General features: G+C 47.6%; 1 protein-coding gene across 4 annotated transcripts in view; it reads right to left on the bottom strand.

The window, feature by feature from the left end:
• The window catches only part of STRBP (spermatid perinuclear RNA binding protein), a 91,905-nt gene that overhangs the window by 40,874 nt on the left and 35,699 nt on the right, over positions 1-15,332 (bottom strand). For all 4 annotated transcript variants that reach the window (XM_056860048.1, XM_056860049.1, XM_056860050.1 and 1 more), the window contains exons 2-3: positions 4,497-4,681; positions 2,998-3,215 (exon numbers count right to left, since the gene is read on the bottom strand). In XM_056860048.1, the coding sequence (XP_056716026.1) occupies positions 2,998-3,215; positions 4,497-4,499 (221 nt within the window). In that variant the 5' untranslated portion in view covers positions 4,500-4,681. The remainder of the gene's footprint in view (positions 1-2,997; positions 3,216-4,496; positions 4,682-15,332) is intronic.

Below are 15,332 nucleotides of genomic sequence, written 5' to 3'. Positions count from 1 at the left end.
TTCTCACATGAAAGTGCCTGACCTGCTACAAGAAGTGTTGGGGGAGGGGAGACATCAAAGGTGACGTGGGGGGGGGGGGGGAGAAACTTTTACAAGGTTTCCAGAAAAGGACATTGACTAATATAGAGACAATGATTCTGCCCTGACTCCTCAACTTGCTTTCAGCAGTGGACTCTGATCTGGAGAACCAAGCTTGATTCTCCACTCCTCCACATGAGCGGCGGACGCTAATCTGGTGAACTGGATTTGTTTCCCCACTCCTACACATGAAGCCAGCTGGGTGACCTTGGGCTAGTCACACACTCTCTGCCCCACCTACATCTACAGCAGGATCTACCCCACAGGGTGTCTGTTGTGGGGAGGGGAAGGGAAGGTGATTGTAAGCCAGTTTGATTCTTTCTTAAGTGGTAGAGAAAGTCGGCATATAAAAACCAACTCTTCTTCTGCTACGTATGGAGGCCATGCACATATCTCGGTAGAAAGAACCTGCCTCGGGTGTGTTATCCACAAATAGCCACTATGCAAATTTATTCTTCCCACCTTAGTTCTCAGTGACAGAAAGAAATTAAGCACCGGGTAAGAGGAGATGACTGGGAAGATGACTGGGAAGATGACTGGGGAAGGCACTGGCAAACCACCCCGCAAACAAAGTCTGCCTAGTAAACGTCGGGATGTGACATCACCCCATGGGTCAGGAATGACCCGGTGCTTGCACAGGGGACCTTTACCTTTACTTAAGAAGAGAAGCACTAGGAGGTTCAAGTCTACCTATAAGCCTGTAACCCACAAGCCCTTTCCTCCCACTCCAGATGTGTGGAGGGGTGGTTATAATTACTTAGCAGTGAAACAAAGGCACTCTGCACATGCCCAAGCAATCTTTTCTGTCCCGGGAGCTTGAATATACCGTTGCAACTAAAAGGTCTAACCAACACAAACTGAATCACTGATAGTGATTCACACAGAAGAACAAACAGAAGAGTGACCTGAGAATTTAGGTCATTTTAACTACAAGTTTGGACTCACTCTTGCAAATGGGGCAGCATTCCTTCAGCTGTATGCCAGCTGTACCGGCAGCCATGGACAGCTCTGATTTATGACAATGAGGATGACACCCCCCCATTCTGTTATGAAATCTGCATTATAGGAATACCAGAAGCATCCCCATTTACCCAAAAAGCAGTCCCCAACCCTGAGTCCTGAAAGACCGGGCAAAGGGGGGCATTAAGTGGACTACACTGCAGTGGCCTACCTGAAACATTATTGCTTGCACAGCATTAACATGGGTTGGATCCTACCAGCTTTCTGTTGGTGGAAATGGATTGTTCCTTGCTTTCCCCTTGTCCCAGAAGCTCCTCTGACTCCCCCCAAAAGATATGCTGGGGATGGGTGGAGCCATATGGACAAAGCCCACACAGGATGGAGGGCAGCAGCCAGGAGTGGAATCGGGCATGATCGCTCCCTCCTCCCTCTTGCTCCAGCAGAATCTGGTAGCAAAGGTCTCTTGGGCAATTCAGTCTACACGAACACAAATGCTCATGCGTGGGAGAAGGGACATAGTGCAGTAGATGCTTTGGTTCAGCCTCCAGCATGCTCAGGAAAAGGCTGTCAAGTGGTGGGGAAGACCTTCTCTGCCTCAGACCCTGCAGAACCACGGCCAATCGGAGAAGAGACTGGGCTAGATTAATTGATGGTCTGACTTGGCAGAAGTTAGTTTCACGTGCTCACGTAGATGTACTCTCAGGCTCATACCACAGCAATAACTGCAACCAGAAAACACCAAGTACCAACTCAACTACAAATGTTGCCAACAGCCCTCTTAATGAAATGCAAACACTTTGGGCTGGTAAAAGAGGAAATGCATATTAAAATATTAATACGCAAAAGCTCCACTTTGAATTGTAATTAATGATGCTCATGTTAAACAAGTTCAGCAGGCAAGGGATGGGTGAGGGGGAAAGCCAAGGCAGGGAAAAGGTGTTTTGAGACCACTTAAGACAGCAGTTACCAAATCAATTTTTTTCTTTTAAGCACAGTTAATTTGCACAATTGCCCTTCTCTCTGCGGCATGTGCACTAAAAGGCGTGATTTCTACACTAATGCTCACACCAGCTCTGAAAACATCAGAAGTCCAACGTTTTAAAGTCAGGCTAGAGGGGGAGGTCAGTTGTTCCACCTGTTTCCCAAACTGCAAGGATAGGACTAGAGGACCAGAAACCAACCCAGGCAGAGGAAGCAGATGCAGACTCATAACTACAGGTGTTCAGAGCAATCTGTCGCCATGCCAGATTGCCTCTCACGCCACTGGTGAAGCTATTCCTCCTGGCTAAACTGGACAGTACTGCCAACATGTATCCACAGCCATTAACTTGGCATGGCTGCAAAGGCGCATGCCTTTCCAGTGACGGGTTGCGGCATCTACTCCATTTGTCTGCCTGCAAGGAATTCCAGCAGCTGAGCTGCAAATGCCAGAGAAATCTTAACCCGAGTCCCTTTCAGCATTAGCACCTTGCCTTATATAACCCCGCCACACTCCCAATCCAGCAACTCCAGGAGTTTCATCACAATAAGCCACAGAGGCAAATATTACCTTCCTTCATAAGCAGGAAAGAGATGTCCTTCCCCTGCCATCTACAGCAGGACCTGCAGTTTCACTGAGCTCAAGCACTGAGCCCTCTGCCTGTCATCAGAAGCGCAAAGCTGGGAGAGAAAACTTTGGGACAGCTGGGTAATTTTTGTTTTGGTTCCACCAAAACCCTGGCTGGGAAGACATCCCCCAGTGCTAGAGGAAGAAGTGCCTACGGAGATGTCTTCCTTCCGAATCCCTGCAGAATTTCTGGAGCATCAATGGCAGGCAAGGAAGCCCAGGAACACCACCACCCCAATTCCCACATTCCACAACAATACCCTAAAGCCCTCGGTGGCATTGTAGCAATCCAATCAAATGCAAGTAATTGCCTTCCCAGTGACTCTATTTGCCGGAAGGCTGAATGCACTCACTTGCCACCGCTGTCTGCTACTTCCTCTTTGCCATCTGTGCTGCCCTCTGCCCTGGCGGACTTGCTCATTTCATCCATCCAATCAGAGACCTGTTTAAGGGCACACTCAACTGTGGAAACCATGTTCTGTACAGCTTCAAGTTCCTCAGGAGATGGATAAATGGTTGAGTGTTTCATCATCACGTGCCGGTCATCATTTGCAAATGATCGGATAGATCTCTGTTAAGAGAGGGAGGAAAGGATTGAAGGGGAGGGGGTTATTTGCAAAATGGGAGCCAGACAATGTCACGGTTCGCAAAAGAGATGGAAGGATGTCCTAGAACTTATTAGGGGTAAGCACATGTCCACCTCAGACCTGATATTTGCAAGGCCTCTTTCCAAAGGAAAAAAAAAGCTAGAAGGCTCAGAAGAAACTGGAAGTCCAGATCTCTCCGCTCTCATCTGTTTTCTAGCACTTATGTTCTCTTGGTGTGGAGGAGGAGGAAATGCTCTATCCTGACGGTGCCCAGCAGAGTCGGAGTTCAGCCTCCCACCACCTCCTGGTTCCGCTGCCACAGGAGAAGACAGGAAGGGCAGCAGGGAAGCAGGATGGTGCCAAAGCTGTGAAAACACCACGCTCTCGCCATGTGGTTTGCAGAACCGCAGGCTGCTTTTATCTAGAATTGGATAGCTACATTAACTCCTCTCAGAATCCTGAACCAAAAAAAAAAATTTCCCTCTTACATCTGACACAGCACCCACATATATTCTTTTCATGCTGCCTCTGAGCAATAACATTTGGAGGACCCAGGAAATCAATGGATTGCTTTCCCATCAGTTGGCAGGCAAAAATTCATTAACAGCGTGTGCATCACCATGCAGTTTCTCTGCTCCGGATGCTTTTTTGTTGTTGTTGTCTAAAATATAGATTTTGAAGAAACTGCAGAGAACTGCAATAGCTTAGGTCCAGGAAGGCACAGCTATCCCTCCTGTTCTGCAACAGAAACAGGAGAAGGGAAAAGGACATCCCTGGAGTGTTTAACAGGATGAACAATTACGCTGGATCAATGTGCTCGGAAGATGAGCGCAACAGCTCACCCCCCACAATAAGAAAGGTACAGCAATGGCTTTGCCTTGTGGGGAAGCAGAGGAGCGTCAGCGTTTTTTGGTTATGTAACCTGGTGGAGTTCAAGGTCACCTGAGCCATTCTCGCAACAGCTTGCTAATGCCACTTTTATTCCAAAAGGTTATTTATGACCATCCCCTGCGTTTGCACTTAATAATTCATGCGCTGCAGCCTCCTGCTCAGTGGTTTTGACGAGGCTCCGGCAATAAATCAAAACCCCGTTTTGCTCTGCTTAAAAACTGTGCCAGCCCGCCCTTTAACTCAGCACCAGTTCACAGCCTCTCCCCCCACCCACTCCGTTTTTTGTTACCAGCCTAGAGAAGCGTGCAGGAGAGAGCAAGCTCCCTGGCTTGGCTCGTGCATGCTCATTCTGAGACCAGCATCTGGGACCCTACCATGGCTGGCCACAGTATGTTTCAGCTCCGGTGCCTTTCCCGTTTCTCCTTCTCCCTCCTCCTCGGTGTCTTTGCTAGGCACTGTTTCGTCTGACAGAACCTCCTCATAAGCCTCTCAGTCTCTTGACGGCTCAGGAGGTCACACAGGCACAATGCTCTGGAAACTGGATTCTGAAACACGCCTCCTGTGAGAGAGAAACAAGAGAAGGAAAGCCATGCTCAGATAAACATGAAAACTGCACTTTTCTGATTGTTTCCACTGCGGGCCCAACATGGGAAGGAAACCCCAGTGTCTCAGTGACAGGCAGATGCCTCCACAGAAGGAGGTTAACAACAGGCACCTCCAAGTGCCAGAACAGGCCATCCAAAAGGATTCCCCATGTTCTTCTCCCTCCAGATGGCAACCTGAAGGCAAGACTTATGGCAGTGATCCCCAACATAGGGTCAGTGGATACCATGGTGGTCGTCAGTGTGTTTCTTGGTGCCCGTTTCCTCTTCTACCAAAGCATCTCCTCATCAAAGCAAAGAGCCCACTTGTCATTCTTCTACCTCACTGGAGCAGGAGGTGCTTCAGAAGAATTCAGGAGGCATCATCTTTGCATCTGCAGAAAAACCCACTCAGAAACAGCTGCTACCATGATAGAAAGATGCCTGGATTCAAACTTCACTAAATTTTGAGATTGGACAACAGCCATTTTGTGACTGGTCCCACACATCATGTGGCAGCCATTTGGTTTGGTGCCTACTACCTGCTCTCAAAATTTCAAATGTGGACATCCGAGTTATGGCAATGCAACTTGTAAATGCTTCCAGTGCTTAGGGATTTACCCCATTACTTCCTCCAACCCTTCTCAAGCGACCCTACCTAGTCAGCCACTATAGACTTGCTACTATGACTAGTAATAATATATACAGCACTTATAGAATCACAGAATCATTGAGTTGGAAGGGACCACCAGGGTTATCTAGTCCAACCCCCTGCACAATGCAGGAAATTCACACTACCTCCCCCATACACCCCCAGTGACCCCTACTCCATGCCCAGAAGATAGCCAAGATGCCCTCCCTCTCATCATCTACCTGAAATGTGCAACATCAACTGTGTTCCATTCAACAACAAAACCTTTGAAGTTGGTCACCATTATTCCCATTTGCAGATGGGGAAACTGAGGAGCTGATATCTGGTGCAACATTTAATATCTTGAAAATATCAGCTTAAATTTAAAAAAAAAAGAATTCCAAAGAAGTTTCTCACTGTCATGATCAAAGAGAACAGTCTGGGAATGTGTGGCAGTATCTAGAAGAAACTCAAACAACTTGAAACCAGCATGTGTTTGTGTGTGTATGTATAAACAAGACCCAAGAAGTGACATCCTCAACAGGTCCTTCCCCCTCAGCTATTGCCCCCACCCCGTCTCATATAGCCTCCAAACCCTTCCCTCTTTTCTCGACCATTACCAATACTCCGCACAACATTTCTTAAATTGCTTGTATATTTTAATTGTGGATGAAGAGTTCTATTAACTAACTGGAGTGTGAACAAACTTGAATGTGCAAAAATAACCCCTGCCTGAGGATTTACATTTCCTGAAGACAACTGCTAGATTTGCAGGTGGGGAACATTTCCTTTCCCCAAGACAGGATATGCCTTAGAATGAAATGGCGACAGACTAAGAGAATTATAAAGGAGGGAAAGACACCTACTCCATTCAACACTATGCTCCACGGGGCTTCCAAGCACAGAAGGGAGTCTGCAAAAGAAGCAACAGCTTCACTGACTTTGGCATTGTGAGATGGGCCACAGATGCATCTTCTTTCTGTGAGTGAAGCTTTCCCCCTCTTTGAAGAGAACTCCTTGCAGGCAGCTGAAGTCCCCACATGGCAAAGGGGGGCTTATTTATGGGTTAGCACTCACACCTACAAGTTCATGCCATGGAATCCCTAGCCATGGCAAGTGACACCATCCTTTTCAGAGGACAAGGAAAGCGCTAAAAGAAAGCGCTACCTCCTTAATTCAATCCCACAAGAAGAATGGATTCTTTTTTTTAAGATCAGATTTCTCTGGATTTTAAACATTTCAACCGTATCTCTTTTTAAAATAACTTGGTTTAAATGTAAATCTGAACTTAATGCAAAACCCACTCTGAAAACTGAACTAATGACCTTCTTATGAAAAGCTGCTTTTCTATTTAAAAAAAAAACTGTGGAGAAAGCATCTTTGCTGGTCATCATACAGCCTAATGGTTCATATTATTATGGCTTGATTCTGGGGGGCTAGCAACTAGCAAATCCCCTGATCCAGCTGGCCAGCCCTTTATTCTTTTTTTATGCAGTTGGAGTAATATTCTAATTATAACTAGCAACCAAAGAACATGAACATCTCTCTCCTTTTCTTTAGTGATATATTTCCTTTATTTTTGTTCATGTTCGCAGACCAACAGGTCAGCAGCAAAACAAATCCAGTAAATTCAGTAACACATAAATAGCCAAATATACAGAAATACAAAATCTGAGGTATACAGTTAAAAGGAAGCATCATTAAAAGCCACTGATTTAAAAAATTGCCATGACGAGGGTTACATATGGATCAGTATCAGCCAGTAGCTGATCTTTCTAACCTCATGGAGAACATTGAATGGCTTAGTAGCCTACTTCTGGTTGAGAATATTTGCTTTGGGGTGGGATGACGGTAGGGCAAGTATGACATGGAGTATACTGAAGCAGAAGGAAACTCTGGAAAGAAGAACTTACTGGTGTTGATGCTAACCAACCCTTGCCTACAAAAACCTGTCATGGCTGCAGTCAGAAAAGAGACCTTATGCAGGTCATCATGAGTATCAACTTGTAGGGTTGCTGATCTCCAAGTAGGGTATGGAGTGCTCCTCAAATCACAACTGATCTCCAGCCAGCAGACATCAGTTACCCTGGAGGAAATGGCAGCTTTGGAAGGGAAGTTCTATAGACTCACATCCCATTTGAGCTCCCTCCCCTCCCCAAACTCTGCCTTCCCCTGGTACTGCCCTCAAATCTCCAGGAATTTCCCCAAGCTGGAGTTGGCAACCCTAGCATCATGTTGCCAAAATAAACAATGAAATGTATATCACTTTCTAAAAATAGTAAAAATATTAAACAAGTAAATTGTTGCATCCCCCAAGGCTGTATGAAGATTGTGAAAGTCAAGGAAAAAAATCAACATTCAAGGCCAAAGATTATACAATGTAAAGGTTATATCAGTACAAAATATGTATATATTTATTACAGGCTAAAACGAATAACATCTATAAGGCCCTGCAATAGCCTACCAAACCAACATATTCATGTAAACATACAACACAAATGGACAATCACAGAATTAGACTTTGACCAAATGCAAACCGCCAACAGCGTTTGTACTGATATAACCTTCACACTGCATAATCTTTGGCCTTGAATGTTGATTTTTTTTCTTGACCTTTGGGTACTTAATTCTGTTGTTTTTAGGGTTAAGTTTTCCCCCCTTTGTTGTTGGTGTATGAAGACTGTGTTCAGTTTTAAATCAAAATGGGTTGGATACTACCCATCTGTTCCACTGACATCAGCACATTACTTTGCATCAAGGCAAATCCTGCCAACGCAAGAGCCTCCTCCACCACTGGAAGAGCCTGCATTGTTGGCGGAAGGCTCCTTGCGCCAGAGGAATGTGCTGGCACCAACAGAATGAACCAGTAAGATCCCATTGTTATGGCTATAGCAACAAATATGCACTTTTATTTAAAAAGCACCTACATAATAAGGGGAAATGTTGGGTTTTTAATTTGTTTTAATCAGGCAGAAATCCACCCAGCCAGCAAGTATGTACTCTGCAGGTGTACCTTTGTAATCCTGAGTATCAAACCACTTCAAATGAGGTGTTGTCTCACAAACAATTCCTACCTCATTGAGGGATTATCAAACTTCTGTTTGGCAACAACAGCCAGGGCAGGAGAAGCAACTTGAAAGCAGCAAAGGTGCTTTTGGCAGCTGGGCCACAACAGAGAATAATTAAACCACTGTGTCCCTGTGAGAGTCAAACGTGCCAAGATAGCGCATAGAGGATTCTACTGGGCTTGTCCTCCAATTAAAGGGGGAAATGAAAGACCGATTTTACCACTAAATAGATTTGGCAGTAACTGAGATTCACTGCTACTTGCAGGAATATCCTCCTCCTAAAGCCAGCATTGGGTTATTGGTGTGTGCACGCATCGCTCCTGGCTCTTGCAAGAATGGGGTGCAATGGGCTCCTCATTTCACCTTTGCTATCATGCGACACCATCATGCACTAACTTTAAAAAAGGTCATTTCCTATACACAAGAGTGTTCTAAGAGTCGCAGAAGGCAGCCAAAACACTGATCAATGCACTGAGTTGTGATCCTGTCTCAAATATAAGCACTTCCTATATTCTAGAGAAATAAAATATAAAAGAGATAGCTTCAGAACGCCAAAACCTGGCTTTGTTCTAATTATGCTCAGAACTTTTCAACCACCAAGGTAGAAACAACAGATTTGGGTTCATAGAATCACAGAATTATAGAATCAGAGTTGGAAGGGACCACCAGGGTCATCTAGTCCAACCCCCTGCACAATGCAGGAAATTTCAAACTACCTCCCCCATACACCCCCAGTGACCCCTACTCCATGCCCAGAGGATGACCAAGATGCCCTCCCTCTCATCATCTGCTTAAGGTCATAGAATCACCATTGCTGACAGATGGCCATCTAGCCTCTTCTTAAAAACCTCCAGGGAAGGAGAGCTTACCACCTCCCGAGGAAGCCTGTTCCACTGAAGAACCACTCTGTTAGAAAATTCTTCCTAATGTATTTCTTTCTTTCCTTTCTTCCTCTCCCCAGCCCACAAACTGTCAGAGCTGTTGCCCACCCAGACTAGTTCTAAAAACAGCCCCATCTGATCCCACAACATTAAATTGGGGCATTTCCCTTCTTGCCCCCCATTCCCATCCCAACATCCCTCCTGCCTCAACCTCAGCAAAATATTTTATTCTTTTCCTAGTGTTGAAGTTTGCCACCAACAACACTGAATTACAGTTCTCTCTTGGTGCCTGCAAGCTGCCCCTCCTTGGTGGCTAGCTAAACAGAATCTGATATCTTGCTAAATTGCCAGGTAGATGCCATATCAAAGAGAATGCACTTGTGCGCTGTCTAGGGATCAAAACACACCTCTGCAAAGGATGCATCAGGTTCTGGTTGTATCTTCAGCGTATCTTCACAAATGCACCTCAGAGGATCAGACCTTTCCCACACTGGAAAAAACAACACCCAATATTCTGCAACCCGCAGTTAATTTTGGAGAGGCAGCAACAATACAGCTTTTAAGAACCTCCGTGTCTAATTAAGCAGCAGGGCAAGTCTGACAGGTATCATTGTTAAAAGCTTGTTCTACCAGCCCTTCCTCCTAGCAGATAAACAAAAGGTCTCTGGGCAGGCCGAAACCCTGCAACATTTGAACCAGCTAAGAAATTCTTTCCTTTAGAGGCTGTTGAAGAATCTTTAGGGAAAGTTCCACCACAATGCTTCACTGGAGCAGGAAACGTTCACTGTTTATGAGTGCATGTGAAAGTATTTAGTAGTAATCACTATACAGGGACCAAGTCTGTACTTTTTTAGAAAGCTTTAACCCAGGGGTCCCCAACATGTCGTCTATGGGCACCACGGTGGAAATCTGATTCACTGTGCAATTTTTAAAAAACACATTGTTTCAGTAGCAGCTGCCATCACAGCACAACAATCTTTGCTGCACGACTGAAGGTAAGAAAGCGCCAGCGTGGTATAGTGGTTAAGAGCAGTGGTTTGGAGCAGTGGACTCTGATCTGGAGAACCAGGTTCGATTCCCTACTCCACATGAGCGGCGGACACTAATCTGGTGAACCAGGTTGGTTTCCCCACTCCTACTCATGAAGCAGCTGGGTGACCTTGGGCTAGTCACAGCTCTCTCAGCCCCACCTACCTCATAGTATCGAGGGAAGGGAAGGTGATTATAAGCTGGTTTGATTCTTCCTTAAGTGGTAGAGAAAGTCAGCATATAAAAACCAACTCATTCTTCTTCTTCTAAGCTGTGCGTAGCAAGACAATATTTCTAAACAATATGTTCATTTTAAAAGGCATCCCATTAAGCAGAGCTTCTGCCTGAAATGCTGAAGAGTTACTATTAAAGTTCTGCAGAACCTCACTCCCTCACATTTTGTGACTGGCTCTGCCCCCTGCAGCAACCATTTTTTAAAATTGCACTCACCATCCCTGTGTCACAATCCCAAAGGTGCCTGACGGCTCAAAAAAGTCAGGGGCCCCTGCTTTAAGCTGTAGGTTTGAAAAGTGGTATTGTGGCACATGGAATAGGTAGATGCTCAGTGATAAAGCACACAGTTTGCAAGTCAAAGAGCTCAGGCACCTTTGATAAAAGGATTTCAAGCACTGAGCTAGACATACCAGCACTCCACCACTGGAGTGAACACGGCTCAGTGGCAGAGCACCTGTTTTACATGCAGAAATGTCAAGGTTAAATCTCCATAATCTATAGTTACAGCAAGAGGTGTACAATGTATGGCCCGGGAACAACATGCGATCTGTCAAAATAGGTGGTGTGACCTAGGGTCTCCACTGACAATTCAGCAGGCATTCCTAGAACTATACCCCTCGCACTGCCCACATCTCCAAGTGGGGCGAGCTCAGAGGACTAGGAAGTGCCCAACAAGCACACCAGGAGGGGCAGCAGAAAGAGGGTGCCAGCAGCAGCATGGAATGGGAACAAGAAACATGGAAAGTCTCCCTGATAAAATGACACCCAAACGAAGTGGTGCCACAAGAGAGGCTCAGTGAATCACCTTCCTCACCTTCCACCAAGCATCTGAGGCACTCTCAACTTGCCTTCAGCAGCTACTAGTCCAGCATGGTGTAGGGGTTAAGAGCAGTGGTTTGGAGTGGTGGACTCTGATCTGGAGAACCGGGTTTGATTCCCCACTCCTCCACATGAGCGGCTGAGGCTAATCTGGTGAACTGGATTTGTTTCCCCACTCCTACACACGAAGCCAGCTGGGCGACCTTGGGCAAGTTACAGCTCTCTTAAGAGCTCTCTCAGCCCCACCTACCTCACAGGGTGTCTGTTATGGGGAGGGGAATGGAAGGTGATTGTAAGCCGGTTTGAGTCTCTCTTAAGTGGTAGAGAAAGTCGGCATATAAAAACCAACTCTTCTTCTTCTACTTCCCCAAGAAAGGAGGGGAAGGTGCAACCTCCCCAAAGTGAAGATATGCAGTAGCAACAGCTTTGCCAATGAAGTATGATTTCAGGGAGGAACTTCCTACTGTTGAAGGATTGGGCTAAGCTTCCGAACAGGGGAAGCAGCAACTGCTCTGCAAGGACTTCAAGCATAAATGTTCCACTCCTCTCCTAAGTAATGGGGTCGTGCCCAATGTCATATACCGTATTTTCCGGCGTACAAGACGACTGGGCGTATAAGACGACCTCCCATTTTTACTGTTAAAATATAGAGTTTGGGATTGTCCCGAGTCCGCGGCCTAGGGCCAGCCCTCGGGACTGCGCCCCAACCCCGCGGCCGCCCCCAGACCTCCTGGAGCGGCCCAACCCGAGTCCGCGGCCTGGGGCCGGCCCTCGGGACTGCGCCCCAACCCCGCGGCCACCCCCGGTCCTCCTGGGGCGGCTCAACCCCCAGGGAAACAACACCACTTACCGGGGCAGGAGAAAGAGGGGCGGGGGCGGCTGGACGAGCTGGCAGCGCGCCGGGAGGCGGGGCTGGCGGGAGGAACAGGAGGAGGCCGGGGGCCAACCTCCCGGCATGGAAGAGTGTGTGCCGACCTGGCCCGGCCGGAGCAAATCCTGGAGGCGAGGCGGGGAGGGAGCCTCCCAGGGCAGCGGGAGCCCCGCAGCCAGAGACGCCGGCTGTAGCCAAGGCTCAGCCCTGGGCTCCGGCGGGAGGGTGGGAGCCCGAAGCGGCGGGATGTGGCTCTCAGGGGGAGTCGGTGAGGGGAGAAGGGAGCGGGGAAGAAGAGGGGGACGGGGGCGAAAGTAAGGGCCCTCGAGAAGGGCGAGGCTAAAGGCGAGGGGAGGACTGAGCCGACGGCCCACGGAGGACGGGGCTAAAGGAGGGTTTGGAGGGGAGGGAAGCCCATAAAGACAGAAGCTGAAGCGGAGGCCGGGGAGGAAAGGGGGCATGTTGGGTGTGCTAGGCGGCAGCCAAAACATCCTGTGCCGGGAGAAGAGAGTGGCCACCCAGCCCCAGCCAGCTGGCCAGCCAGCCGCCTGCCTGCCTTGCGCTGAGCACTTCCCTCTGTGCATCCCGGCGCGCCTGGCTCCGACTCCGAGCCGGGCAGTGAGCACCCTCGCCGGGCTCGCCTCCCCTCCCTCCTCCGGCGGACATGGACAGAACGGAGGCGGCTCCCCAGGCAGATTCTCCAGTCCGGCTCGGAATTCAGCATCCGGCGTATAAGATGACCCCCGGCGTATAAGACGACCCCCGACTTTTGAGATTTTCCTGGGTTAAAAAGTAGTCTTATACGCCAGAAAATACAGTACTTTCGCAATGGGCCCTCTTAGATTTTAGAGGTTGATTCTGGCCCATGTAAGTAACATTAAAAAAATGTCGGACAACAGGTGTTGGGAAAGACCTTTCTGAACCAGGTGGACCAAGGAACTGACCTAAGGAAGTTTCATATATGCGCCTCTAACACTCATTGCATGCAGAAGGTCCCAGGTTCAATACCTATCTCCAGCTAAAGAACTCCAGGCAACAGGGCTTGGAAAGACCTCTCTGCCTGAGACTCTAAAAATCACCACCAGGCAAAGCAAACAATATTAACCTAAATAGACCAATGGTCTGGTTCACTATAAGACAATTTTATATGCGTTGGGTGGCACAACCAGCCAGGATGCTGTGGTGGGTGACTCTCAACATTTCCAGTCGGTTCTTGTCCTTATAAATGTTCCTGACATTCCCAACCAAGTCCTTCTTTTGCAGGCGAGGTGCTGCCCAGCCTTGCATCTAGAACATTGTCCTTTGGCATTTCAGCCCACCCACAGCATAATCTCATCCCTTGACCAATGACTACATAAAGGCGCTCACTGAGCCGCAATATTTCTTCACAGAAAACTTAGCAGCAGAATGTGCTCCAATTCACACTGAATGTTTTTTTTTTTTGCCGTCAAGTCACAGCTGACTTATGGCGACCGTGAGTAGGGTTTTTAAGGCAAGGGATGTGGGGAAGTGGTTTGCCATTGCCTGCCTCCGCGTCATGCCCCTGGGTATTCCTTGGAGGTCTCCCATCCAAATACTTGCCAGGGTCAAAGCTGAGAGTGTGTGACCGGCCCAAGGTCACCCAGCAAATTTCTACGGCTGAGTAGGGATTCAAACCTGGATTTCCCAGATCCTAGTACGACAACTTAACCACTATACCATGCTGGCTCTCAATGATTTAGAGGATGGGACAAATAATTCAATACCGTGGCAGTGCCCAGTTTGCCCCAGGCCCTTCCCTTGAGTCATCGCAGAGTGAGCTCTGGCCCCATACATTGAAATCCCTGGTGCCAGACCGCACTGCAGAACCATCAACTGAAAAGCAGACTCACCAAGCCAACAATCCCACCACCTGCCTTTTCCAGTATCTCCACTGCAAGCTAGCTTCAGCATAGAGGGCAGGACTGAAACTATGCGCACACACACACACACGTCCTCTTTTGGTAGGATGAGTGCTAGAAGAGCGTCTTTTTATCCCCGCTCAGACGCCCAGCAAGCAGCTGGTTGTTCCCATGCAGAGAGCATCCCCATTGAGTCACTGCTGAGAACAGAAACAATACAGAGGGACCTGGCAATTAGCCAGTAATTCCCAGTGGAAGCTGATTCCGGAGTTGCTGGCTGCAACCTACGCACCTTGAGTTTGGAGGGCTAAAAGACATGTGACTTCTCAGGTGAAGCCTATTTGCCTCCAAGTTAGTTTGGACATTTCAAAAAGGGAAACCCACTTCCACTGCCTTTCCCCCTACATATTTATTGGGGGTGGGGGAGAAGAATTCAAGAACCTCCTGAGTGTTAATTGCATGTAGATTTCCATTCTTGTTCCACACCCCAAACAGCAGATGTCTTTTGCAGGTAGTCCTTCCCATATCACACACACAGCGCCAAAAATTAGAAAGCGCATCGTGTTCCTTCTGCAGTATAATTTTAATTCCTGGCCTCTGTCCAAGCTTCTCTCTGGCAGCATCCGTCACAGTGGGAAACTGTGTATCTGGGTCAGAAGAGACAAGGAGCTGCTTAGAGCGGCTTGGCTTTGGCGCTGGATGTTGATGGTATGATTGAACCCTTTCAACAACTTTTCTGACATGCTCAGGCAGTGGCCAAGCAAGATCCGCAGTGCTGACCGAAGTAAAAAAAATGCAAGTTTAACAGGAAAACAGAACTTTAAAAACAGAAAAGTTGCTACGAGGCAAGATGCTGCTAGGACCAGGTGTCAGACCAATTAACCATCTACCTAACTTGGCAGTGTACCTACCACGTCCTCGGGCAGAGGCCTTTCCCAGTACTGCTGCACAAGAGCTTTGCACTGGAGCTGCCAAACACATATAGGTGCCCTGCCCTAAGATGCTGGAAAACCTTTCTGGAGGTGTGTACATACTAATATGTATTTTAAACCTAGCTGGTATTTATTGCCGGACTGTAAATATCCACGGACTTAAACATATGAGGCTGATGTGCAGGCATTTGAAACATTTTTCCAGCTTTTGTCTGCGTGCTTAAAATTCCATAGCTTAAGGCCAGGATTGAAGAACTCAAGACAGCCAGCATTGTGCAGTGGTC

Source organism: Euleptes europaea, chromosome 14 (genome assembly GCF_029931775.1).
Source record: "Euleptes europaea isolate rEulEur1 chromosome 14, rEulEur1.hap1, whole genome shotgun sequence".
Taxonomy (NCBI): Eukaryota; Metazoa; Chordata; class Lepidosauria; order Squamata; family Sphaerodactylidae; genus Euleptes; species Euleptes europaea.
The sequence above is the reverse complement of the archived record's forward strand: the minus strand, read 5'-3'. Positions and strand labels throughout refer to the sequence as shown.